Raw genomic sequence first — 27,035 nt, 5'->3', positions numbered from 1 at the left:
GAAACACTTGGAAAAATTGTAAACAATCTTTTCACAAAAGTGGTTATATTATGTAAACTGGACAAATTCTTGGTAAATGTTTATATTATGATACTGACTTGAAGCATATTTTACCTACATACAGTGTTCAGATAAATCACAAATGCCTAATTACAGGCTAGGAAGCGGGTAACCGTCTTAGTATCCATCTCCCAGGAAGTAATCTGACCAGAGTCACAGATATTAGCACCTAAAAATTGAAATCCTTCATTCACACTAAATATACATACTAGTATGTCAAATACCCATTTCAATGGAATAAGACAATAGGCTGAGGCATAAGTTGTGTATATGTATATATTGAATGTAGACGATTGCCTCGATTGGTACAAAGAAAATCAGTATCTACAAAGAGGTCCATTATAGGAAGCTCGTCTATTATAAATGACGGTATTCGGTTCAAATAACGATTTGGTATTCCACGATCCCTATTACATCTGGGTTTATTGAGCGTTTGAGATACTCCTGTACGTGTGTGTGTTAATGTCGCGTCTCCCAAGTGATAATATTTCGACTCCTAGGTGGGGGCGCACTTTTACAGCGTCTGGTAGGGAGGGACGACGACTTGAACCTTGTGGCAGCGTCCACTGTGTCTTTTCCTGACTGTCTGTTGGATAAAGATAATTTTTGAACTGACAGGTTTTCTGACACCCAATCTGGGTGTATAGTATAGTATTCCCTACGACTTCCACAGGGTGTAAATACCCCAGCCCCGTGACTGTTGATGTGTTTCCAGGTTTTGTTTTTATAGTGACGTAAGTCTGTCATATTAGGCAGTGACATTCTGCTGACGCTTGAATCCGGTCTGGTTGGCCTAGCGGATTGCACCCGTAGATTTGCAAATTTGTGCGTTGGACTGAAATGTTAAAATGAAGGGGAAATGGAGTTTAAAAAATACGACATAAAGTCACCTCTCTCTCTCTCTCTCTCTCTCTCTCTCTCTCTCTGCAGACAAAACAGACAGGAGTAGTGTCCATTATACAATCAACGAATATACGGAGCAAAAGAAAATTTAGTTTAAATTTATCAATATTTGTTAAGTATTCAATATCAATTCACCGTCTCCACGATACCGATGATGATAGTCGCCTATAAATGACTAAGAGACTAATCACACATTGATATCAGGTATATTAAAAACAAACAAAAAAGGAGGCTATCGCGTACATTTTTGCGGAGACTAAATCAAACTTCGAAGTGAACAGGGCCTGATATTTGACTCTGCGTAAAATCGTTCTATGAATGTTAAAGGGATAACAACTCTTCGTTTTGGCGAGAAAAATCCCATAAAATGGAGTTTCCCACACCTACCGATGGTTAATGAATCCGTTCCGACATTCAAAGGTGGTCGTTTTTTTTTTTTTTTTTTTTTTTTTTTTTTTGTAAAATTCTTAATGAATCCGTTCCGACATTCAAAGATAGTGTCTTTTGGGTACCCATGTATGGAGGGTCAAGTGTCCAAGTGGTCCGATGGCAAGCACATATTTCGAATAATTACGATAACCACCGTTTTGGTGGTAAAATGGAATTTATTAAATTTCTTTGTGTTGTATTTATTCCTTTGTGCTGTATTTATTGTGGGATTTGGAATCTCATATGAAGAGTTGTTATCCTTTTAAGTCGTTAATCCATTTTTAAATCGCACCTCAGGTCGAGGTTAGACATGAAGAATTTGATCGTTACATACTTAAGGTCATTTGATTGAACCAGACATTGTATTTCATCAAAGGTCTTTAACATGCGCTTTGCATTATTCACATGATCTATTGAACTATTGAGTGCAGGCATACATATTAATCAATTTAAACGCATAGGCTTACTCTGCATTCGTTTAGTCGTACTAAAGAATGGCTGTCACGTTTAATACGTCATAATGTTGAATACCAACCGTTGAGGAACCCTAGGTATTGCGCTTATCCAATGCACAGTGCCTTCCGACTGTTCCGATTCCAAAGAACTTGAATTTCTTAGTTGTCCTAGCGGACGGACCCCACGGTTGAGCTTTGCGCTTTGGCACCTAGCTCGTGAGGACAGTGGACGCTTTGGAAAATTATACATCTGCGTTGGGCGTGTATATTCATGTGCCAACATCAATTCTTGCTCCTCGTTCAAAACCCTTTCTCTTTCCCGGTGATCTTTATAGGAATTCAAAGCCTTTGTCATTATGGAAGCATATTCATGATCCACATCTGAAGAAAAAGAACGTGTAAGATAGATAAAAACAACTACGTACCTGTGATTATCCCTGTACTTTGAGAAAAACCAAAGGATTATAAGTGGACTATGCAAGTCTGGTCTGCAGAAACTCAATACATGAACCACTCAATGTTCTCTGTTTTTCTTCACGATCGATATTCCCGACCGCCATGATAATTCACATGCCTGCTTTTAATATCATTCAAGGAAATCGCTTTTCAGAGGTCACCTAGCAGAAATTACCAGAAGTGCTATACATTGGCAATGATATGTAACCTGGATATCTATGAACAATGAGTATTAACGAGAAAATATGCATATCCCTTGAAAGACATGAATGGCGACCTATTTTCGCTCCCGGGAAAACGTTTCGATATAATTCGGATTATTTATCTTTTTATTCAGAAATTTTGAAATGAATGAAGATGTGAATAGTGCAATTATGTAATGCCCCTTTTGAGACGAATTCAAAGGTCAATGCAGCCGTAAAATGCAATGTTTAAGTATTTAATGAACCACAATGTTTGTTTAGTAAAAGAAGATCGAAGATGCATGTTGTCCAAAATGTTGGCATTGATGCTTTAGTTGGGAAGAACTCAAAGATGTTGATTCCTTCGTCACTGACATTTATGCACTAACACGATATCTTCCCTGTATGCTTCCAGCAAACAAAGGACGCAATTTTTGTTTGCAAGAAAAATATGCAAAGCTCTCTATTATAATTTTTTCACTTTTAGGAATCAATTTTTTTCTAAATCTCTTGTTATCATAGACTTCAAAAAGGCAACACAAAGGAAACTTTAAAAGAAAGCAACTTTTTTTAGAAAATTGACAGTTATTCTACGACAAAGAAATATATATTAAAACGTTGTTGTATCGTAATTGATGAATCGATGAAAAATCGTCACAAACTTACCATAGCCTCCTACGGTGGAGGGCACCCCTCCTTGGACGGGGGACGGCGGAGGGGGGACCTGTAAATTTAAAGGACGGGAAGAAAATAAAAACACTTTACCTTCTCCTTCACTCATTTTGTAACACTATTCAAAGCGCAGTTGATAAAGCACTTGAAGTAACGTAACAGCTTCCTAAAGAATATCGGGTCGACACACCGTTTCCCAGCTAAATCGATGCCAATGCTTTCAAATACATTCGTCACGGACGTGGCTATCCATTGATCGTGCCTGCTCATACTAATGGAGACTTTAACTTTCTGATTGATTTCAACTACTATAAACACACCTTGATAATTCCCGATAACTCCGTCACATTTTCCGTTCGCTTACATGTCTGAATTATTGTTTGCTAAATCAATATTAAGAGCTCTCGCCCAATGATGACATGTTTGTCGACTCTGATTGTTGCATGGTTATGATAAGCAATTTTTTTTTTTTTTTTGGTAATGAACTCAAGGTGGAGTACATCAGGAGTCCATCATCGCACATTTATTTACAAAGTTCTCGAGACTACGAGGGTACGTCTTTTCTGAACAGCTCCATTGTAACTCAGTAGGCAGATGACTTAATAATTATTGCCAGCACCCAGTAGAAAAAAAAGTTACCCTCTCTACATTATTTCTGTTTTCATTACACGCCGTTAATAGTGTTATTTAATTCTAAATCAAAGTGCAAAAGTGAAAAAAATATAATGTGACAAGTTCAATGTAAGAATCTACTAGAATTGAGGTCAACAGTTCTTATTGCACGATGGGCTTTAAGTAAGATTGATGTCCATATTTTATCCAGTTTTGATTAAATTCAGAGATTAAGTTTCGAAAAGAAAAACTAGGATTATCGCAAATATTACAGTATCTTAGTTACTAAAAAGAATAGGGAATTGATTGTACTACCTGTTCTCCATCATCTTGCATTTTGCTCCCTTGGCCACTGCCTGACTTCGGGATTCCAGGCCTCCCGGTATTTCGAATAACGATGTTCATAGTGATAGTTCAAATTTTAAACATTGGTGTCATCATGGTTGTCTAAGTCTTATTTTCATACTTGGGTCGTCTAGTTACGCCAGCATATACCCAATAAAACCTGGCTTGAAATCTCATTAATATATGAACTCCTGTCCGCCGTTTGTGTATTCACTGGTGTATTCACAGTTCCCCGACTAAAGGAGTACAGCACACACATTGTACTGTTTACTATATCACCATGCAGCTATTGTTTGCATAATGCAAGGCACAACTAACTATTTGGTTGTGGTTCACTGCGCCTCAAATAAATATTGCATGTAAGTAAGTGTCGGTCATGGGGTCTGTTTATTGACATGGGTTTTTAGAATAGCCGCCGATGTAAAGAATAAACAGTCATTAAAGCACTGGCTTCAGACTGCTGAATCTTATAGAACAAACCCATTTTCATAAAAAAAAGATTGTATATACATATTTGTGGGCCGTAATTTGAAAGCTGACACCTCGCTTTCAGCTAGTGTATGGCAGCCTTTAGTGTGTCAACGATATAAGTGACACCCTTAAGCACACATAACACAAGCGCCGTGATATGAAGCACAGCCTCGGGAAGTTATAAGTTAAAGGACCGCTGACAAGGCGAGCTTTGATAAATATTTACAAAGTCACGACATTAGTTCCCTTTGTGCGTATTTCCTGCACGTCTGTTACCGACTTAAAGACATTTTCTTCTCCTTGTTTGTTTTTTCTATTTGATAATGGCAGTCGAGCTTATAAAAAACAAATATTGCAGACAAAATTACCTTTAAAGCTTACCTTATCTACAGCATGAGGGAATTTGGCTGCTTGAACGAATACATTTGGCAGGTGCAGTATGAGCATACGAGTTGTTACCACGGCAACTAGGTGTAGTTATTACTACTGACCATCGTTATTTTGAAATAAAAACGTGAAAGAAATTGCGACTCTGGCATGCTTTACATACAGTGATAAAGTGCATAGGTTGAACACATGGGAACTCTTTTATTTTAAGATTAATATTCAATAACATAGATAGAATCTCGAAGTAGAATGTTTTTCTGGCCATGCTTTTGCAGCCTGTAGCACCTATGTATTTAAATCTTTTCTCCGTAATACAATAATCATATATACATTTAATATATAATATACGTAATTTGCAATTATTTATTCATTCCAAATTAATCTTAGATGCTGTGATAAAGAGTGCATTACCACTGACAAAACAAGGCTCCATTCTTTCTGGCATCTTTCACACATTGCATTTGTGCTTCTATGCGTCATTTATACATTGTTTATTTAACTGTCAGAAGCGATTTTTAAATTAAAAAAGGCATAGTGAAAATCATTGGTACATTCTCTGTATACCATGCAAACAAAAAAGCTGATCAAAACACCTGAAAAATAATTTGCTTTATTTCTGGAAGCAAATGAATATGTATCTGCATGACATGGTTTTCTTTGTCAATTTGCTAAATGAAATCCCCATCTGTGAAGCAGCTGTGAATGTCACTTGATCTGATAAAAACAGCAATAAAGATGACGTAACTGCCACTGCAATGAGGATTTTTTATATATGTCTGCTAAATCATCTGGGAAAATAATTTGCATAAGCTTACATCATTCCTAACTGCCCCGCCCCCCTCCATGTGAAATCGTTCTACATATTTACATAACTAGAAAAGCACTCCGAGAGCGCAGACCTCCGCCAAGGCAGCAAAGTCTCCACCCAATGCCGTTTCACCCCTAAATTTTCATTCTATAATGATTTAGTTTTTTATTATTGATTATTGATTATTGATTGTTTATTGATCCGGTTCACCACCAAAAACTTATCATCTCTTCCTTGGCCCACTTTCAGTTCCTGAAAATTTCATCAAAATCGGTCCATAACTTAGTTTTTTGATTTTTGATTATTGATTGATTATTGATCCAGATCACCACCAAAAAGTAATCACTTTTAAGTTGACCCATTTCTGACCTACCCTGAAAATTCCATTGAAATTCATCCATAACTTTTTGATTTATGTTGATGACAAACAGACAAACAAACAGGGGTGAAAACATAACCTCCTTGGCGGAGGTAATAATTCTTAATCCATATTATCTGGAGTCACCCTCACATGCAACTCTTTTCCATTACGTATCAGAGTTATCAGCAAGGATTCACTGTTCATACATGCTTGGTGAACATTTTGTGATGATCTCATTCTTTCTCCATTGATACTGACTATAACATCATGAGGTCTGATGCCAGCTCTGTAAATTGTATAAAAGAATGAGGTTACTGAATTTACCACCTTAAAAATATTTATGGAAATAAATCAAAAAGGAAATTTTATTTTGTACATTTAATATTTAAATATAGGTAAACCATTACATATTAACCTTAGCATTAGCTTATCCAATAATAATGTGCTTAGAAGAAGTGTGAAGAAAAAATTATTGATCTTAAAATGGCTGTAGCTGAGAAATACTGTATTCTCTTTGATTCTATACTTTTATAGTGTAGAAAGACAAAGAATCAGTAATTTATTGCTATGGGTCTCATACCTGTAAGCAGTTGATGGATGGTGTACCTCTGCCACTAATACTCCTTGTAAATCTGGCCTCATCCAGGTGAGACCTTTGCGATTTAATTCCCATGCTATGGCTGGAGTCAATGTGATCATACTGACACCAAGGTATATCCTTTTTTTACTGTCAAACATTGAAAATGTTCCTTTGGATTTTACTGAAATGAAACCAACATAAAATTGCTCAGAAGAAAACAAGAAAATTTTTATTTAGAAATTTTACAAATGCTTAATTTAATCTTTAGTGCACTGACTGAACTTCACTGTTAGTGTGTTGATAATAAAAGATTTTTAAAGACTAACCTTGCTTTTCAGCATTTTCAGCTTTTGTCAAGAATTCTTTCACATAGTCAGCAGGGATAGCAAACCCAATGCTGGCCATTGCCAGTTTCATGCGAGAAACTCCAACTACTTTTCCATCCTAAAAAAAAAGAATATCTCTAACAAATATACGTATCCCCAATAGATGACAAATTTACATAAAGAAATATAAGTTTTTTGATGTGTAATAAATGAGCCATGATTCTTAACCAAAAATTAGCTAATAATATACATAATACATAAGATAAAATAACAAAACATATCTGTGATTTATGAAACTTTTACTGATTAGAATACATACCAAGTTTACTAAGGGTCCACCAGAATTTCCTGGCTAAAAAGTACAAATTGTATGATTATAACAAGAATTTAATTTGCAAAACGCAGGAGCATAACAAGAATTTGTCAAAAAAAAAAAAAAAAAAAAGGGGGGAGGGGGAAATCTAGTGAATATTAAGTCTACTTCAATTATGATCACCCATATACTAAGCCTAAGAGAACTTTTACCTTGAAAGTGTTTATCAGCAATTACAACAGTTCCAATTATTATCTGTAGTGAAACTCTTCTGTACTACTTCAAATAATCTAGAAATCGAAATGCTTTCATTTATTTGTTGTCGTGTCATAATTTGTAAGATATACTTATGTTCATCTTAAAGATATTTAGAACTTATTATGTCACAAAAACAGATTTTCCTTCTTCTCACATTAATGGCAGCATCTGTCTGTAAATAATCCATGTCAGAGAAACCCAATCCCAAATCCTTCCCTGATCTGTTGACAGCACTGATTATTCCTACCGTCACTGAATTATTGAGTAAAAAAGGGCTTCCCATGGCTATCACCCATTCTCCGGCTCTGACTTTTCTACTCTCAGCCAGCTCAAGCGTTGGCAGTTTGCGTCTCTGAAGATGACATATATCATTTCATTTGAAATTTCAGCAAACATAAACTATACAGATTGGCTTGTTTTCGTATTGGGTTAATCCACGGCACTTTGGAAAAAGTCAAATATACATTAAACATACTTATGAAAAAAAACTTGGTTTTTCTGTAAAGGAATCATTACAGTAACCTTGGCAGTTTGAAATATATAATTATAGAATGTGCTGTGTAAGAAATAAACCTCAATATTATTATTATTATTATTATTATTATTATTATTATTATTATTATTATTATTAAGATAAACGGTCAAATGAGACATCCAATTTTGTTCTGACAATGAAAAACTATAATAACTAACAAATACTGCATTGGACAAGACAGACAGGAGCTTAACAGATGTATACATTATATTCACAAAAATTTGACCTTTAGGTCTGCTGATGCAAAAAATCTAGGACTTACACATATCCCGAACATGAAGTGGTTAATACTTGTCAAGCAATATTGTAATATACCTACCTCTAGAAGCATGTAGATTTTCAGTGACTTAAAAGATATACCATTTTAAATACCATACTAAGACAAAAAACAACTTACAGCATTTATTTTGACAGTTGCAAGGTCTAATTCATGGCTGATATACTGAACTTTTCCAGGGTAAGTGGTTCCATCTTGTAATTTGATTTGAATGATTTGTTGGTTATCAATGACATGGGCATTGGTAAGAATCACTCCATCTTCATGAATTATGAACCCAGACCCACCACTCCTGCCAAATATTGATCTGAAAGTAAAGAGAGATACGTCTAAGTGGAGTCAGATGTTATTCTGCAACTCATGAAAGGGCACCAACCAATATCTGAGCATTGATACTGTTCTCAGATGAAAGCAGGTGAAGCATTGTCAGAATTTGGACACATGATGGTTTGGAAAACAGATGCTAAGAAGTATAATCCCAATATTTTTCTCGGGGCTCCATAACTTGAAAGCATTGCAAGCATACTGATCAAACCTTCTTTGCAGTGGCAATTGCACCCACCTGCTAACTTAAAGCAACGTAATATTTACATGTCCGGAAGTACAATTATATCCTCAAATGCTACTGAAGTTTGATTGCTGCATAAAGTGAAGACATCATGTAACAAAATTAATTTTATTTCATTATGATGCTAACCAAGATATTGTTTTAAATAATAAGAAAATCACAATAACAAATACTGATATTTGAAGTGTTTGACACCAATTAAATGTCAAAAACAATTCAATCAGTGAAGGGTGCATTTGAACTGATACAATTATTGATACATTGCTGAGCAGTATTCAGTCTTACAATAACAGACTCTGAGGAAGGTCAGGGTGTGATCGAATGCTTTGTTTCTGTTTTTTACATTGTGTAGAAAATGAAACTTTTAAACTGATGATTATTATCAATAGACTACACAGATGTATATTCATCAGAAAACATAAAATGATATATATGAAATGTTTAATTTTGAAATATTTATGCTAATAAAACATGATTTTATAAAATCTTCATCAATAACTTTTTTTTTTGGTCTTTGATGAAATTACAATCTATATCCTTAGCATTCTTCCCCTGACAATTTATAGCAAGTTTTTTTCTATCAGAGGTACCTAGTGACCCAATCTTTTATAAGCTTTCATGCTTTGTAATAGGCTATTATGACTAGCAACCAAAACTTGCCGCCTTGTTTAATTACATGAAAGACACTATAAAATAATGAATTATGCATGTGCAAAGGTATTTGCAATGAGATGTACTAGTGTTAGTTAACAAATAATAGCCTCGAAACTAATGGTGATACTGCTATTAGTGCTCGGTCGCAAATTGCGATGCTTTAGAGTTATGGAATAGCAACAAATCATCAATGAAAACTATAACAGAGACCATTGCATCTATAAGTACTGTAAAGGACACTTAAGGAATTCTATTGAAAATATCTTTGGTGACCATGATCACCCATTTATGTTTCAGCATGATAATGCTACAATACTCCACATACAGCCAACACAATAAATAGATCAAGACCCCCCCCCCCCCATGGTCAGCTCAATCCCTGGAACAAAACCTCATTAAAAAGGTATAGGATATCCCAGAAATGGATAACTGAGGAATAACTTTGCAAACAAAAATGATCTCATACTATTTTTGCACTGAATGTGGAACGCCATAACTGCACAAACGTTACACTTTTGACTTCACTCACAAACGCAACAGGTGTGTCCTCCAATCCAGAAGACACTGTACAAAATACCAAAAAGTTCCACTGATTTTTTTAATATGGTTAGCTTATTCATTAGTTGTACATTCAGTAACTTGTTGTAAAAAAAATACTTTAGAAGTTAAATAAAGAACACTGATGAATGACATCATTTTTTGTATCACTTTACACATTGCATTTGGGGTGACACTTTTTGTGGTAGAGGAGTAAATATATATATATATGGCAATTTCATAAATTTGTCAAAAAATATGAAATTGATTTTTATTGTTTTTTTTTTCCTACACATGTAGATTCAATAATCAATCTGGCCAGGGTGATAGTCAAGAGTGTCTGGGGTGAATAGGTACTGGTAACAAACATACTTCAGTTTAAAATAATAATAATTAATCCGGTAAACTGAGAAGTTTTTCTTTAAAAAAAGGGGGGGGCAGGCTGGCAAAGAAACAATAAATATAACTGAGTCACACTTGTAATGATTATCCAATAGGGTACGTACGGATAAAATTTAGTCCCAAAATATTACACGTCCCTGTACTCCCGTTCCCGATAGATACATAAAGGGAAAACTGAAAAAACGTCTTTTTAGATTTAAATACCGATAGATCCGATTTTTTACCACCGTCCTATAAATTTGCGTTCCTATAGATACGATGTCCTCATAAACCCACGTCCTATAAATCCGCATACCTATAGATCCACGTATTTTTAGATCCAAATACCGATAGATCCATTACAGGTACACTATTGCTCAAAATGGTTGGTATACTACTCAGTACATAAAATGCACTGTTTAAAACGAGAGTACACATATTAATCCTTTCAGCAATTTATTATTCTACTATAGATCGTTTTTACGCAATACTCGGGTAATTTACATTATGTAGGGGTCCATGTTCCACCCTACCCAGGTTCTTCTAATATTTTACTTGTCACTGATGCATGGGAGAGGGAATATATCCACAGACTCACATATTCAGTTCCAAGTCTAAAAGTCCTTTATTAAGTCCAAGCATTCAGCCTTATCACCAGAGAATCTATCTCCATGCCACAGTGGCAGCAACTCATTTAAATACTAATTGCAATGCAATAGATAACAATTGAGGGCTTCTACTTTTAAGTTAAACCAGTTCTACTTATCAGGTATACCTATACAGAGGATGATAAATATTCATTCAAGACTGAAGTAAGGTGAATGATGATATGCTGACTAATTACAAGTATAAACATAATATGTAAATGAGTGATTTCATCACATGCATTTAGTGGACCTTAACAATTAGGCCTACTAATGCATTATCTGACAGAAATTTATGATTTCACTAGATGTTTTGTTATTTTCATGTTAGACCCCATTCCCAGAGATTAGATCGATCCAAACTAGATCGACCTAACTCCCTGGGGGTTCACGCTAAATAGCTGTCAGCCGAGCGGGCACGAAAGTTAATTACCCCCTTACAGCTTGTAGTAGGCAGGACGGACATTTAAGCCGGATTATATGACAGTAATCTAGTGAGACTCCCCATGGGGATAGATCGATCTAAAATCTATGGGAATGCACCCTTACATTCATTTAGTTTTGATTACGAAAGCTTCTGACAGGAACCTAAGATTATATTTTTTGTCATAGTGATTAATCCAAGAAAACACACACACACACACACACACACACACCACCCCCGTCAATTAAGAACTCGGCAAAAGTTGATGAAATAATGTTAAGAGTTTTACAAGTAAACCCTTCTTATTTTATGCTGTGTATGATTTATTTGGGCATTTCATGAATGATTCTGCCTGATAACTGTCTTGTATACTTGATAGAAACCATTATTGTATGGTTGGCAAACATACCCAAAGTTTGCAGGCAAAAATCGGCTGTATACATATATATATATAGAAGTTACTTACATCTTGGACATAATAACGAATTTGTGTCGTTTTTATGTCCAAGTAGTTTACATTGATGACGTTACGTGCGTACATTGCGGAATGGAGTAAATGATAGTAAACGATAGTAAAGACGTGTAGACGCGAACGTACATGTAGGCCTATGTCTTGTTTGAACACCTAATAAATATATAAATAAATAAATATCAGGTTGTAATTAAGTCATCTCACTGAGTGGGTCAGTACTCGCATCCAGACTATCTCTCAAAAGCCTCATACCTGTATCTCAAGTTTATATCGGCATTTTAGCCGATTAATTACGATGTCAGATAGATGGATCTAGCGGTACCTGGATCTAAAGATACGTGGGTTTATAGGAAACTGTTGGTAGATCTATCGGAACGTAAATTTAACGAGACGTAAATCTATTGAGACGTGTATGTATAGAGACGTATCTATCGGGACGAATGTTTTATTGGGACGTTTATCTATATGGCGGACGCCATCCAATAGGAAGGCTAGTACAAAGATTTTACAAAGATTTAAGTTATAGTGTTAATATTTACAACAGACGTACACTTACCTGTTACCTTCTATAAATACAACAGCAGGCAACACCTCTTCTACAACATCAGCTATTACATTGAAGTCATCGGCTTTACTCTTTGCTTCTGAAACTGGCGAATATTTTAGTAAGAGAGTCGCAGACAAACCTAGAGTCGCAAGGCCGCCAGCCCATTTTGGGGCAATTATTTTGTTTTTACGAAAACTATATCGCGCCGATTTCCCATTGTAATAACGTGTTAATATGGTATTGCTATTTTGGACCTTCCCTTTGTGATGAAATGTCTGACCTGAAAGAATTTTTCGAGAAAAATAACTTAATATTGCAAAGGGCCGCCTGGGGGCGGCCATGTTTGCACTTTTAAACTATTCACCGATAAATAAAATACTGGGTATTATCAAGCCGAGAAGCTACAATGCTTGCATGACTTTTTTTAAACTTAGTTATTTCAGTTATAAATAGGGTGAAATGTTAGGTGAACGGAGTTATTGTCTATTTTAGAGTGCCCTGTATATATGAATATTAAAAAGGCTTACGTGATTAAATTAACAGCTACCTTCTGATGCAATTTCTACAATACATTACAACATTTAAAGTTGGGACTACTACTGTTTCGATAATTGATAAGCTTACAGTAGTTTGATAACGGTTACCAGCATTATTGAGTGCTTTATTGATCAAAGAAAGTGCCATCACACATTTAGAACGGATCAACCAGCTGAAATTGCGGGACGTGTTACAACTTTCTCAACTAACACATTCCAGTTTTATCAAAATAATTGTGTGAAATGTGCAGTTCATGAGTTGAGCACCAAAGATCACTAGGCTTCCTACGGCGTTGTTTGTTACAATACGGAGCTCAATAAAGTGTGTTTTTATATAAGCAACGTTGGTGTTTAGTATAAATCACACAAGAAAGTTATCTGAGTATTTTGCTTTCATAAAATAGCAGCCAAAATATATAGGCCTAATAGTATGGATTACATAAACCTTAAAATTGTTTTGTTTTTCATTAAAATAGCATAGGATGCAGCATACAAGAACGTCTTGAAATCAAGGTCTAAGGCCCTACACAGATACGGAACTTGCTGCATCAAAAAGCAAAACGTAGGCCCTAGTTGTCTTGTATATTAATAGATTTCATTTGATTTTTTAAAATCTACAATTTGATTTTCACGTGTTTCGCCGTGTGTCACCGAGTGTCCCAATGAACTGAAATATTTATTGAAGATAGACGTGTCAACTCCACAAACTTACGCGATATCAAATGTAAAGACTGCTGTTATAAGCTAGGCCCTGTTAAATGATAACCTGTTTCTCTCCGTTGCATCTTTTCATCTACCGGTTGGCCTTGGGTTAAGAAGATGGCGACCTTCAAGCAACAGGGAAGATCTTAGCGTAAGTTAGGTTTAGAAAACCACTATTTACAGGAAAGGAACGGAGATAAAAGGCATAGAGTTTGAAGAAAAAAATCAACTAGCTGCTGAGACTGCTGACTAGCGTCCAGAAATGATTAAATATCTTCAGGTACAGTGTTCAGTATGAGAAGGTCGAACGTTTTGCGACTCATGCCTCAGTTGATGTTTCACAGAGTAAATGTAGTGCCTTTTTAATGGTAACAATATCAAATTGCAGCCTTTAAGAAAAGAGATAGAAAAATTCTGATTTATCGTTTAATACATGACCTCCTCTTGTAAAACCTCTCTCCAGCCATGTTGGAAGGTGCGCGTGGACGAGGAGTAGTAGTTCTACTTTAAATATTACATTTGTCCACTTTATGATTATGATTGATACTGAAATTTGGACAAAACTTGCATCGCAATTAAGTCAGGTGCGTGTAAATGACGCATTTGATAAAGATTTGAATACACGTGTGAGGTCACATTTCACCTTAGAGAGCAAAGACTCTAGTTTTAGTGCGTAGAAGTAAATTGTTTTTCATTATAATTAAGAGGGTGTCAACTGTTGGATTACTTTGGCAGCAAAACTGTGGATAAATAATGAGTTAGGCACATGTGATCAAGTAGTAATTCAAAATTACAATCTTCAAGCGTATTCAAATGGAGATTTGACAAATATATAAATATTTATTCTATTTCTTCAAAGCCAAAGGTACAATTTATTTGTGAAAGTCATTTGAGAGGAGTCTTTCTGTTCTTCGTTTAAGGATCAACATTAATTATAAAGGGTTTTGATTTTTTTTCATCCTCAATCGTCTGTAGTGCACAATGTCAATATTTTGTACTATATATCATTCATTTGAAGAGGATGTCATTCGATACCACCTGTGAAGGAGGGCCCTGTCATAATGCTTAGTCTCACCATAAAGACACTTCTGTTTACTGGTTGCTTGCACTAAAATAGAATTTTTTTCTGATTTCTTATCTGCACAAAAGCTAGATCAAACAGTCAGCAATTCACCTTGCGGTTTAACCCGCAGAGGTTAGGCCCAATGATTTGGGTGATATTTTTGTACATTAAAGGAAGTTGATTTCAAAGAAGTGGCATCGTAATTTTCATTTCAAAATCATCCGTCAAGTGCACATGCGGGTTAATTATACACATTCTAAAACCTGTGTTTAGTTCGCCGATATTTTTCAATGGGAATCGGTACTTTAGGTTCCAATATTACATAAGTTAGCTTTTGCAATTAAGGCAGCGGGTCTATTATTTTCAAGAAAAAATCCAACTCTGTGGGGAATCTCGCTGAATGCAATTAGTTAAAAACAGACTTACACGCCCCTTGTAAGTTGGATCAACATGACAAAAGATAAAAAATTGGGAAATTGTTCAGTAGAAGAAAACATCTGTGTGCTTTAATCTTAACAAGTGTTTGAGGTAGAGGACATTCCGAGGTTGAAATGTTAAAACAATTGGACTGTGCAAAACTCTGATATGCAGGCAAGATCAGGCAAAATAACAGATAGCAAAGGTAGCAACTACCAACCCCCTTAAACAAACCCACCCCTTCAACCTGCAGTTTAAAGCTGTTCTGTATAGCATTATCATATTTTTGAATATTCATAATTATATAAGCAACCACTGAGTTTTGCTTTCTGTACGTGCGTACGCATATGTTGTCGAACAAGGTATCTTGGCATAGAACCAAAAGGGCATATAACCTGCATTCTGTTCTGGATGATTTCACTTTGGACGCGCGTATTTTTGTTTACGCTGTGTCAGGAGTTACGACAGCTTGTGACGCAGAGTCAATATATATAGCTAAGGTGTTTCCTGGCTAGAGCTTGCGCTGACTGTTGAAGTTCATGTAAATTGAAAATAAGCTTTGGCCTTCCATATTGTTTAAATCCAGAAGGTATCTGAATTCTGTTGGTCAAGCCGAAGAAATAGCAGCACAGCGAACTATGTTATCCACAGGTAACGCTGTTTTTGATTAAGACGTTAACAATTAATATATATGAATGAATGGATGTGTAAAAATAGCGATGTTTTATTGTAACTGTCTTCTTTACAAAGCGCGTGTGCAATGATTGTCTATACTTGCCACTATAAAGTGCCGGCTGTATTTTCACAGTGTGCGTTGTTATTGAAAGGTCTTTTTAACTTGAGTATGAAAATAAGCTAATATATATATATATATATATATATATATATATATATATATATATATATATATATATATATATATATATATATATATATATCAAAACACATTGAATAGAGTTATTTATAACCATCATCATTATCGTGTTCATAACAAAGTAGACAGATTCTCGTTCTTGAAAAATCAGTAGCTTTAATATTTGCCAAAGATGATAAGACGTGAGAGGTGACAGGTTCAATATCATGTATTAAATATTTTGACAAACGTTCATTGTTCTACGCTGTATGATAGTCACCTCTCCAAGAGTTAAGTTGTATACAAAGGTCCGTTACACATATCTGCACGTAATGTGATATGCACTTCGTCATTGTTTGCCTAAAAGAATGCAGTTAAATGCAGAACTTTTTAAGGACGCTGTGATCGGCATTCATCCCCTTTTCAGTGGCTATTAAAACAATCACATTTTATTCTCTGTCAATATAATTGTTTTGCTCTTTTAGATTTTATGATATTCTTTCAGAAGTTTGAAGTACCGAAATTTTTGCATACTCTTATCAAATTTTGCTCTCAAGTACATTTCTTTGGTGAAAAAAATCAATGGAGATATTTTGCAGTAGACAGGGTTGTATTTGTATCACATGCGACTCCTTTTTATTTAAAATTATCAATAGATATCCAGAAAATTCACCTGGAGGTTTGAGGACACTAAGGTTATTTTCTGTAAACAGTGCTGCGTTCAGAAGTCGTGACAGATCGTATCCCAGACCATACATTTCTATAGTCAATCGAGGATTAATATTTCTAGTCAATGAACAAATTAAGTTCCTAACCCGAAAAGTAAATAAAGGTAATAATAATTTCCCCCTATATATTCAGGTGAATAAGATAACAGTCTATGATCCGGATTTAGGCATAGAAAAGTTTGTTTGATATTAATTTAAGTCCTTGACGAAACTTCGACTGTTTTTGGAGACCTTGGTTTTATTTTGAAAGAAAAACGGTGTTGTTTATAGGAACCGTCCCTATTAGTTTATAGGAAGGTGTGTGCCAGTCTCGATGCACCAAAACACAAACAAGTCGCCTAATTTACTAAGTAAACGTGTGAGCTTCAGCAGAAATCAATAATATACCAACTTTCCAAAATGTGAAAATCAAAGACAATTTTTTTCAGAATGGCGGTGTTTCAGTTTGTGGTACTTTTGAGGACAAAGGTGTGGTTAAACAGATTTGTTTCGCAAATATTATGATTGTTCATCCGACAGGGCCAACATTGACTAAAGGCACCGAAGCGAAGAGTCCAGTTACGTCTTCAGGCAACTCCTTCGTGACATAATAAATCAACTTCAGGGAGTTTAATACCAATGTAATCAAGCGAATACACTAACTTAGAGGAGTAGATCAACAATCTAATACCAAATGACAACCGTATAATCTTCTGTGTAAGGTCTTCTAAAAAGGCGTCACAGCAGAAATAGGGATTTAGTTCAGCACATTTTGGCGCTTACAGAGGGTAAGGCATAGATTAAGGCATTTTCATGGAGGGGCACGCGAAGAGTTGACCTCAGCTCTTTGAAATGTTGTTTTTATTGTTAAAATTTTAATAAACTCCTTTTTACTTCTTGTTTATTAGCACACATAACGGACATTGGTCTCGAATCGGTTATTTTCAACAATTTGTCCGATGGGCTGTGCAACATCAGTTTTACGTCGTGTGCTTCAATTTGTTTCTATGTTTGTTTTTCGTGCCATCGATGGCCTCTAATACGCTATGGAGTCCTATGGTTGTTGAGTGAAACTTCAAAGTAATTGTAGACCCTTTTATTTTTGCGCCCCTATTAAACGGAAGGTTCAAGCGTAAATTGTTTACTTTTTGTCACGTGCTTTTTACACAGCGCACTCTAAAATTAGTTAGTACAAACTTAAACAGATCGAATTTTAATGCCATTCATTCGTGTAGGTAACATAGTAACTAGTGGTGACGGTGTACTCTTAATTTGGACAAAATAATGTTTTTTTTTCAAACACGTGCATTTTGAACGTTTTTGGTCTGCATAGACTCTATTTTAAATCCTGTGAGAAAGGTTTTTAATTATTGCTACCTTCACTTGTTTTACGTTTTTGTTTCAGTTGTTTGATGTAGATCACCCAACAGGCAAGTCGGTGCGTTTTAAATATGCACGGGAAAGACAAGAACCAGCCAGGCCCTGGGAACCTGGGAAAAGCAGTTGTAACAAAACTAACCAACTACACAGGTCTTGCTGGAAGGCACAGTGAAACGGGACTTACCACTGCACTGAATGCAGCGGCCGCTACCATGCTGGACTCGAAGATAAACGTTGTTGAATCACAGCACAAGAAAGATCTACACGTGTTACAAGAACGAAGGAAATCAATGGAGAGTTCCATGCTCGCTTATTCTGAGAGAATGCGGCAAATTGCAATAGCACGTACCAATGAACCAGCAAGTAAAACACAATCAAAGGGGGGTTTGTTGAGCTTTAAGTTTAAATCTTCCAATGGTAGCCACAGAACAGAAGACGGGAGTATATACAGGACTAAATCTTTAGACTTCACGCATATGGTTTCTCCCGGGTTACAAAAAGTAAGCCACGACAAACTAAGGAACGCTGAAAACTTATCAAGCCATGAGGTGCAGTCAAATACCAATACTCACGAGGCTAATTTCAAAAGGCATGCACAATTACCGGCAATTAAGAAAGGCATCAAACATGCAAGCGAACTTGGAGAGCTGACAAAATTTGAACGAGAAAACTTAGATCAGAATTTGCCCGTGGATATATTAATCTCGCCACCGAGTGCGGACGAATTTGATCCTTATCCTCAGATAGCGCCTTTTCCTGACATACCAAACAGTGAACATTCCGAATCACAGGAAATGCACAGTTTAAATTCGGAAAAAGATTACTACAAGAAAGAGAGAATGACATATGTGTGGAAGCCACAAAAAACGAAAACAAAAGTGAACAATAAGCGCACTGAAGACGTGTCTGCTAGTGGTAGAGCTTTAAACCAGGTGCAGTCTCCCAAACAGAATGTCCAAACTCCAAGAGTAAGAAAGACCTCCATCAAGCCGGTGATCTCCCACCATTTATTCAAATACTCCGAGGCAGTAAACAGTTTTCTGTTAGATACAACTAATACAAATTCGACCGAGAAGAAAAGAAATGGATTTAATCATGGGAATGGTAATATTGAACTGGAAATTAACACCGAGTTTTTTCAATCCGTCCACAAAAATAAGCCGTCTCCCCCTGCCTCAGATCGTCATCAGTTAAAGGGTGCATTGTCTGCACCTTCTCTAACGACCCCTGCGTCACCTCCGACCCCGGTGAATGAAGAACAAACTGAACGGCGAAGGGTGCTTAGTTTTAGTGACAGCGATAGACTGCATGTTTTTAATTCACGATTACCTGTTAATACAATACACTCGAACGACAGTTAAGCTAACAAAATCTTGCGTAATGGCATACGATCAGCGGTTTTTGCGCTGTATTTCATCTTTTTCGATTTAATGTATCTATTCTTCAGTAAAAAGTATAATATGTGCAATAAATATCAGAACACGAATTGTGATTTTAGTTGCTATAAGCATTTGGCATCATGACCTGTGCGAAATTGATCCGTGGAAAGTTAATATACAACGGAATTTCCATGCCATATCTTATCAGAAACAAATTCTTATGTTGATTTTACACGACTACTGTTTTAAGCGTGAAACGTTGTTTTGCCTTGCGGGAAGGTTATATCACGTCCCCGGACTTATCTGGGAAAACAAGTTCATTTTAATGGTGCATCCCAAATATTTTCAAATATTTCCATCATCACTTGTCAGATTGATGCTTGTTTGCTCCAAACAGTGACATTTTGTTTATATCAAACTTTGACAAATGGGTCAAATTAATGTTCTTGTAATCGCTACTCGTTCAAGCCAGTTTTTAGTGAAAAGAACAGAAACGAGACAACAAATATGTGCTAATGACCTACAAGAGCAACAATTAAAAGACGGAGGATTACCTTGCTTGTATTTCATTTGACATTTTCGTTTTATATATATATATATTAATATGCAAATATTATTACAGTTGAATCATAAAAACATAATTAGATCACGTACTGGAGACTGCTGTGCATGCTGTGCACTAGGATCCAACATAACGGATCCTACCTGTGCATTATAAGGTTGCAACGAAATATGATAAATGTTTGATTTCACCTTCCTTCTACGTAACAATAATTTCCTTTTTATCTGGTGATTTTAAAACAGTAGACAATATATTCTATACCTTATTACCCACATATATTGGCGTATGCATGCAATCTGCAACCATTCAGTGCACAAATTTGAAAAAGCTAAATCATCCTTAGCAAAATGCAGCAACAAGTTTTATTGGTGCTAATTTGCAGCCATTATTGGTGCAAATATGTTGGTGCAAATATGTGATACTCACATTAAGTACTGGCATTCTTCTATATATTAACATAAGGAATTCTCTCATGTGCATCCTTAATCAGCAGCAGATCGCATTTTAGCAATGAGTATACTGCGCACTAGTTAGTATCTTTTCAAATGGAATAAGTTAATCACATACAGTATATTAACTCATGCTATCTGGTACTTGTTAAATAAGGGAAAAACTCATCTTCATATTTCATTTAACAATTACTCTCATATGAAAATGCATTTCAAATGATGAATCTACCTCATTTGAAAATTCAACTCTTGAAAGGTAAAAAATGAAGAACAGAGCAAGTTTTGGTCCCCTCAAAAGCTGGTTTCCAGGACCCGCACACACAACCATCAAAATGAAACGAAATACTTGTGTCATGGTAACAAAATATATGTGTCATGGTAACAAAATATATGTGTCATGGTAACAAAATAACAAAAAAAATCTGTTAGGTCAGTTCTGACAATTCTTATTTTAGAAATCTGATTTTTGGTCTTTTCTTTTTCTTGGCGAATGTTGGTAGTTTGATTTTGGACTTGGGTTCATAAAAACGCGTTCGTAAGTAAGCACCCTTAACTGACAATTCACTTGGCGGTTTTGGTTTTTTCCTCGTGAATGTCTGTGACAGATTAAACCTGAGACTCGTCAATTGCTGTTCTCGCTGAATGTCAACGGAGCTTGGAAACGACAATGAGCCTCCCTCCGACTTGGGAGACATCTCTTCAGTATTGTTCTCCAAAGACAGAGTACTTTCTCCTGAGTCGATGATTTTTATATTCACAACTTGCTTAGTTTGATCAAGTTTTGTAGAGTAGAGAGAACGGAAACCTGAGTTTGGAGGCTGAGGTAGGGTGGTACCTTCGGGAATGGAAGACAAAGCTGATTTTACTGTATGTTTGTTACTATGGTCTTGCAAGGTAGGGGGGTAATGGTCCTCTGAGAGGTCGACTATTGGGGACATTTTTACAGATACTTGAGAGTGAGGCCTGGAGGTTTCTATATCCGATAATGTCTCATTTTCTGGTATTGAATCTAAACTGCTCCGGTGGAGTTTCATCCTTTTAGGAGGCTTCCTGATTTTCACTTTCTTCGGTCTCTCTGCTAGAACAGTGAAACGACCGTAATCCTTATCGTTAATTTTTGGTTGAGATGGTACTCCCACATCGAACATAGAATTAGGCGTCTTTGCATTATTTGGTGACACAGATTGAGCCTTGTTTCTTTCCAAAACGCTCCAGTGCGGGGCAACAGGAGACAGGCTGTCACCTTTTATTGTCAAAGGCGTATCAGTCTCATCGCTTGCTTTCTCGTTTATATGTTTATCGTCACCACCAATCGATTTTGGATTGGTCGATCGTTTAGCACTGTTTTCTCTGCTTTCAATTTGAGATATTTTGTCATTTATTGCAACCAATTTCACAGTTTCTCTCCTCGTGCCTTTCGTATATAGGCTATGATCCACAAGGTCCCTGAGATCCGAGGCACTCACCGTGTTCACTCTAAGAGCATCTTTCTTCGGTCTGCTCTCCTCAGACCATGAGTCTAACGTCTCTTGTCCGCGGGGGCTTAATTTTGGTAAATTTCGTGGACGAGTGATGTGTTTGGCTCTCACAACAAGGGTGGAGTCCGATCCCCCAGGGTTACCCCCACTGTGTATAGCTATCCCCCTGTTTCTGGCAATAGATTGCATCCGTTCCGTGTAGGCAAGCATGGACCCCTTGGAATCTCCGTCCAAAGGAGACACTCTGGACACGCGGATATCAATGTCACTTTGATGCTGGTCTGCTCGGCGATGTCTTGAAGGTTCATCTGATGCTAGTAGTCGCCTCTTTATCTGAAACGAATAGGATTATTACCTGAAGATCGCATAAATTGATAAACTGCGGAAAAGGGAATAAATGCACAGATAAGACCATGCTTTCAAGTGAAAATAAAATTGTGGAGAGTGAACTGATACATAAAACAACATTCTCCCTCCTTCAACCTCTCTCTCTCTGGCCCTGCCCTCTCTCTCCCGCTTTGTGTGTGACACTTACTTGAAAGGCCATCAATATTACTACGATATATGAAAATTGGTCTAACGTTACATCAACTTCGAAAGTGCGAACAAACAAACGCGGACGTTATGTTTGAAAAAACCTTGGTGGTGTGTAAGTTAGCACATTAGCACGTTTGAGTGGGGACTTTCATTTGAAAAAACATCATGAAGTGTCAGAATGTTTGTAGCAGAAACTCATTGTCATTGGCATATAAGTGGATGACGTGCCTGCAAGTGATATGAAGATCGATCTTCTGTTAATATAACGAGACAGAAATGTAATTTAACTGAACCTGAAGAAAACACCCCGTATAGTTACGTGTTTTGTTATTAATTACGTCAAAGACTTACATATATGGCTAGCAATGAGGGTTGAGTTTATACATGTAATTGTATACCTGTAGACGTGAAATCAAATCCAGCAGCTGTGTAATTAAAGCATTCGTGATTTCATCAATTCTGTTCAGTTAAATGTCATTGCAAGATTAGGAAGCAACAAAACTATGTGATACTCATATCCGTATGATTAACGATTTTTTCTCGCTTGTATCTTGCAAGTAAACCGAGGTTAGGTAAAGCAAATATAGATCATTGGGTTAAGTAACATTTCTCTTGCATACTGCACCTCACACTGTCTGTTATGATACAAAACACTGGCAAAGGCGTTGTATTTCCTGCATTGAAAAGACATCGAACTGCCTTAAATAAATGTTTGAAGATCACTTCTACAAGTATATTGAAGTATCGTAAATTCCATTTGGAAATAACATTGAAATTACAGCCATAAAAGCCAAAGTCGTTGAGATTACCTTGGGTGCAGCATGACTGTCGTATACGTGACCGGAGCCTGTGAATGCGGCCGTCATTTTTGTAGGTTTCCGAAGGGAAATGTGATGGCATAGTCTTTAGTGACCGATGTTGTTATCGCCCTGGTCTCCGAAGAGGAAAAGGTGGCGTCTGGGCTAAACTCACTTATAAATGCGACAAAAAACCTGAAAAATATCAGAAAGCAGTGAAAGAGACATAACTGCTCAATCTTAGTGCATGAGAGTAATGATACATGATTCTTGACTGAACAGAAAAAGGATGCGTATCACTTTGAATGAACGATAAATTGCTTGTGCAATTGCTGCCACTGAGTGCATGATGAAGTTGTTGAGACTGTTTATTAGCAGACCTCGTATTAAATTATGCATGATAAACCCCCAAACGTCAATTTCTTTCTTTGGTTTCACTTTTTTCATCGGCTTTTTCTCTCTTGCGGCGGCACTAAGGGACGGGGTCACAAACCCCTTTCTGTGAAGAATACAATTCAAGACTTATGATACTACGTACTGTGGCAAAATCGATGCACAACAATAGATTTTTTAAATCAGTGCATGTTTATTATCAACAGCTGAGTGGAAAACAAATAACTATATCAAATTTGCTTTTCTGCTTAGAACAAGAGATACAATGTGACCATGCGCGGTTGGTGGAGCAAAAAAAAAAAAAAAAAATTAAGAATTTTTAAGAATTTAAGAGTCCATATAATTGAAAACATATAAACCTGAAAATAAAAATCATCCGTGAGATTTATGTAGACTTCCTGTATTTTTCAACGAATTTTTTGTTTTGCAAAGGATGCCGTAGGTGTAAGGACAATGCATTATGGTAATTTCAAAAGAGACTATGCACACTATCATATAACACAACTTATAGAATAGTGTCAAGCCAAAAAAGTACCCCTTATCATACCATTGTACCTGTTTAACAAAGCCCAGGCCTTAGTATCTTCTCAAGCGCAGAAAATAGAGCGACAATCAATTAGATAATAACTAAGATATGGCTTATAGACTTACATTTAATGATAAAATTTGATGACCCCCTTTCGATGTCTCCTTGTCAACGTGAAAACAAACGCAACCGCTTGACATGAGCGCGACACACAGAGAAGAAAGAGCGCATCTCATGTGTCACCAAACTTCCCCGGACACATACCTTTGTGTAGCCTAAAGCATCCTTAAGCGTACCATTGGCTTAATTTAAGCACTGAATTGAATGTTAATATCTTGGTATATCCCCGTATTGCTGCTTATCCTTCTTGATAATAGCACGGGCTTTTGCGGGTTTTCGGGCTTTAGAACTATATATATATATATATATATATATATATATATATATATATATATATATATATATATATATATATATATATATATTTATGCTGGTACAAAAATTACATATATATTTATGCTGGTACAAAAATTAAGAGTGAAGCATTTTGCCTTGAATTCGTCGCTATCTGTTGACAGGGCGGGGATAGGCAATATGCAGATAACGTTCGTGCGATTTAAAGCGGGGACCCAGATAGATTAAGATATAGAGTTGGAAATTTTGGTGGAATATATGTAGTATGAAACCATTCGAGAGGCCCTACAGTTACATCATTTACCCGAACGTGTCCACAAAACTGGATTAAGGCAGTATTGTGTGTTTTGTCCGTAAAATAAACATCTCGTGGAATTTGTGAATCTATGGATTTATGATGTACAGGGGTATTACCCATCTAGTAGTTGTGTTATTCAATGGATCCTCTTTCCTACTCACCTACGTATGGTAAATAATTCGGCAGTCCATTCTTAGTTGACCTTTAAGTTAATTGCAAAGTCTCGGGCCTTTTGCTATCATCGACAATACTTATATAACCAGAATACGTGTTTTGTATCGGTCAATAACTCTGTGTATTCTTCGGCCCTAGGGGCGTCTCGTTTGATATTATTGTAGATCTTTTCACCGGCCTTTCTTTCTGTAACTTGCTTTGAGAGAGGTGACGTCCATTTCCTAAAGTCAAACAGTCACTGAAAGGTTAGAAGCTTTGACCTTTGCCTCCGTGTTAACTTACACCAACCCATGGCTTAATGCAAGTCTACGATCAAAACAGCCTCTCTCAACAATTTATCAATATTAAGATCTCGAATCAAAATCACTACACTTTAAACACGAAACGCTGGCGTACCTTTAACTTACTGTTGTCAAATATCTTGCAGTGTCGTCAATGGTCATTTTTCACGCTGGCAAGTGACCAGCGCTTTGTCCACCTCGCTACATGTACTACACCTAGATGTCAGGTAAGGCTTGTAAAGCTACGTGAGCACTATGCTCCCCTGCCCTTACTACACCGCGGATTCTATATGTCCCATAGAAACGCCTTGTATACGGGGCAAGGAGGTATTAAGACCCCACTAGAACTGCAAAGTAGAAATAATAATGGCTCTATTGTGTAAGTCCATTCATCTAACCTGAGAAATAACAGGTTTCCGTTGAACCATGGATTATCCGCTTTCACGAGAATGTTTTTGTTATTTTGGGCTATTTAAGAGACTATTCACCTATGAGAAATCCTAAATGTTTGTGTCAAAGTAAATTCAGTTTTCGGCACACACCATTTACCTAGTTATGAATGTGCATATCCATGTTAGTCAAACAAACATGTTAGTTTTTTCTAAAAGCAAAAATATATTTCTAACTAACAAAACAACACCAGATGTTATCTGATGTTTTGCCCTCTGATCATCTGTATCGATTTTTAGCTATAGAAATATTTTGTAGGTGCTTTTCAAATATTTCTTTGGAAAAATGCCACATATATTATTTGTTATTAGAAAGTGGCATGTATGAGTTCTAACCCTAAAAAGCAATTAGGGCAAGTCAATAAAGTACCTTTACAGAGAATTTTCAATTTATACATTTCTTTTTTCCTTCACAAGCTTCCGCTTTGTACTAAGAAATCCACAGAATGTAGATAAACTGAATCTAATTCAATTAATTTCAGTTAGGTTTAGTCCACAGCCATATAAAAAAGATACGCAAAACGAAGTACCTGGCGGTCTAGTGTTTGCACGAAATAATACCAATTATTTCTACATGCAGTTATTTAAAGATGCAGGCAAGAATATGCATATTGCAGATAGTGCAAATAAATATCCCTAGGTATCAGGTTTGTGAACAAAACTTTATAAAGGAATCTAAGTCAAAATCATCATCACCAACGTTTTACATCCCTGGAAGTGGATTTCAAGCCCTCCTAATTCCCCATTTTGGCAACCAAAAAGCTCCAGCTTCGTTAAAACACAATTAATTTCTCAACTGTCGCAATTGATAATGCTTGTGATTAGTTTGAAAAATCCAATTGACTTTAAATGTGAACCGTAACACAAAGCTTGTGAATCATTAAACAGGATGAAAATCGAAGAGATGAAATTATTTGATTATAGTAAAATATACACCTTTATCAACGATCTATTCCGTATTTATGTCACTTTATACTGTAAAC

The 27,035-nt window shown here is 36.2% G+C and overlaps 4 protein-coding genes across 11 annotated transcripts; 1 reads left to right on the top strand and 3 right to left on the bottom strand.

Annotated features, from left to right (window-relative positions):
- Window positions 1–25: 25 nt before the first annotated feature.
- On the bottom strand, window positions 26–5,402 carry LOC106150424 (uncharacterized). 3 transcript variants are annotated; one of them, XM_013523221.3, is made up of 4 exons: window positions 4,967–5,402; window positions 3,152–3,209; window positions 1,928–2,228; window positions 26–895 (listed from the first exon to the last, which is right to left on the bottom strand). In XM_013523221.3, exons 1-4 carry the CDS (start codon window positions 5,030–5,032, stop codon window positions 520–522), a joined length of 801 nt encoding a protein of 266 aa, XP_013378675.2. In that variant the 5' UTR covers window positions 5,033–5,402; the 3' UTR covers window positions 26–519. The 3 variants fall into 3 exon arrangements, with proteins under 3 accessions (XP_013378675.2, XP_013378674.2, XP_013378676.2); XM_013523220.2 differs by lacking the exon at window positions 4,967–5,402 and adding an exon at window positions 4,085–4,933; XM_013523222.2 differs by lacking the exons at window positions 3,152–3,209; window positions 4,967–5,402 and adding an exon at window positions 3,251–4,030.
- Window positions 5,403–5,566: 164 nt separating this feature from the next.
- LOC106151169 (serine protease HTRA1B) lies at window positions 5,567–13,013 on the bottom strand. Its single transcript, XM_013524279.3, has 7 exons — window positions 12,667–13,013; window positions 8,551–8,737; window positions 7,773–7,970; window positions 7,367–7,399; window positions 7,048–7,165; window positions 6,722–6,902; window positions 5,567–6,427 (listed from the first exon to the last, which is right to left on the bottom strand). The coding sequence occupies exons 1-7, from the start codon at window positions 12,996–12,998 to the stop codon at window positions 6,262–6,264; spliced, it is 1,215 nt and encodes a 404-aa protein (XP_013379733.3). The 5' UTR covers window positions 12,999–13,013; the 3' UTR covers window positions 5,567–6,261.
- Window positions 13,014–13,889: 876 nt separating this feature from the next.
- LOC106151112 (uncharacterized) lies at window positions 13,890–19,801 on the top strand. Of its 4 annotated transcripts, none has more exons than XM_013524212.2 (2): window positions 13,890–14,046; window positions 18,341–19,801. In XM_013524212.2, the coding sequence occupies exon 2, from the start codon at window positions 18,387–18,389 to the stop codon at window positions 19,674–19,676; it is 1,290 nt and encodes a 429-aa protein (XP_013379666.2). In that variant the 5' UTR covers window positions 13,890–14,046; window positions 18,341–18,386; the 3' UTR covers window positions 19,677–19,801. The 4 variants fall into 4 exon arrangements, with proteins under 4 accessions (XP_013379666.2, XP_013379673.2, XP_013379680.2 ...); XM_013524219.2 differs by having other exon boundaries at window positions 14,035–14,175; XM_013524226.3 differs by lacking the exon at window positions 13,890–14,046 and adding an exon at window positions 15,800–16,026.
- Window positions 19,802–20,235: 434 nt separating this feature from the next.
- Window positions 20,236–25,964, bottom strand: LOC106150420 (uncharacterized). 3 transcript variants are annotated; one of them, XM_013523213.2, is made up of 4 exons: window positions 25,730–25,963; window positions 25,310–25,543; window positions 23,530–23,712; window positions 20,236–22,516 (listed from the first exon to the last, which is right to left on the bottom strand). In XM_013523213.2, the coding sequence occupies exons 3-4, from the start codon at window positions 23,584–23,586 to the stop codon at window positions 21,152–21,154; spliced, it is 1,422 nt and encodes a 473-aa protein (XP_013378667.2). In that variant the 5' UTR covers window positions 23,587–23,712; window positions 25,310–25,543; window positions 25,730–25,963; the 3' UTR covers window positions 20,236–21,151. The 3 variants fall into 3 exon arrangements, with proteins under 3 accessions (XP_013378667.2, XP_086856658.1, XP_013378668.2); XM_087000532.1 differs by lacking the exon at window positions 25,310–25,543 and having other exon boundaries at window positions 25,719–25,964; XM_013523214.2 differs by lacking the exon at window positions 25,310–25,543 and having other exon boundaries at window positions 25,730–25,962.
- Window positions 25,965–27,035: the final 1,071 nt, after the last annotated feature.

The sequence above is a fragment of the Lingula anatina genome, chromosome 1 (assembly GCF_051362555.1).
Source record: "Lingula anatina isolate TDL-2025a chromosome 1, LinAna3.0, whole genome shotgun sequence".
NCBI lineage: Eukaryota > Metazoa > Brachiopoda > Lingulata > Lingulida > Lingulidae > Lingula > Lingula anatina.
The sequence above is the reverse complement of the archived record's forward strand: the minus strand, read 5'-3'. Positions and strand labels throughout refer to the sequence as shown.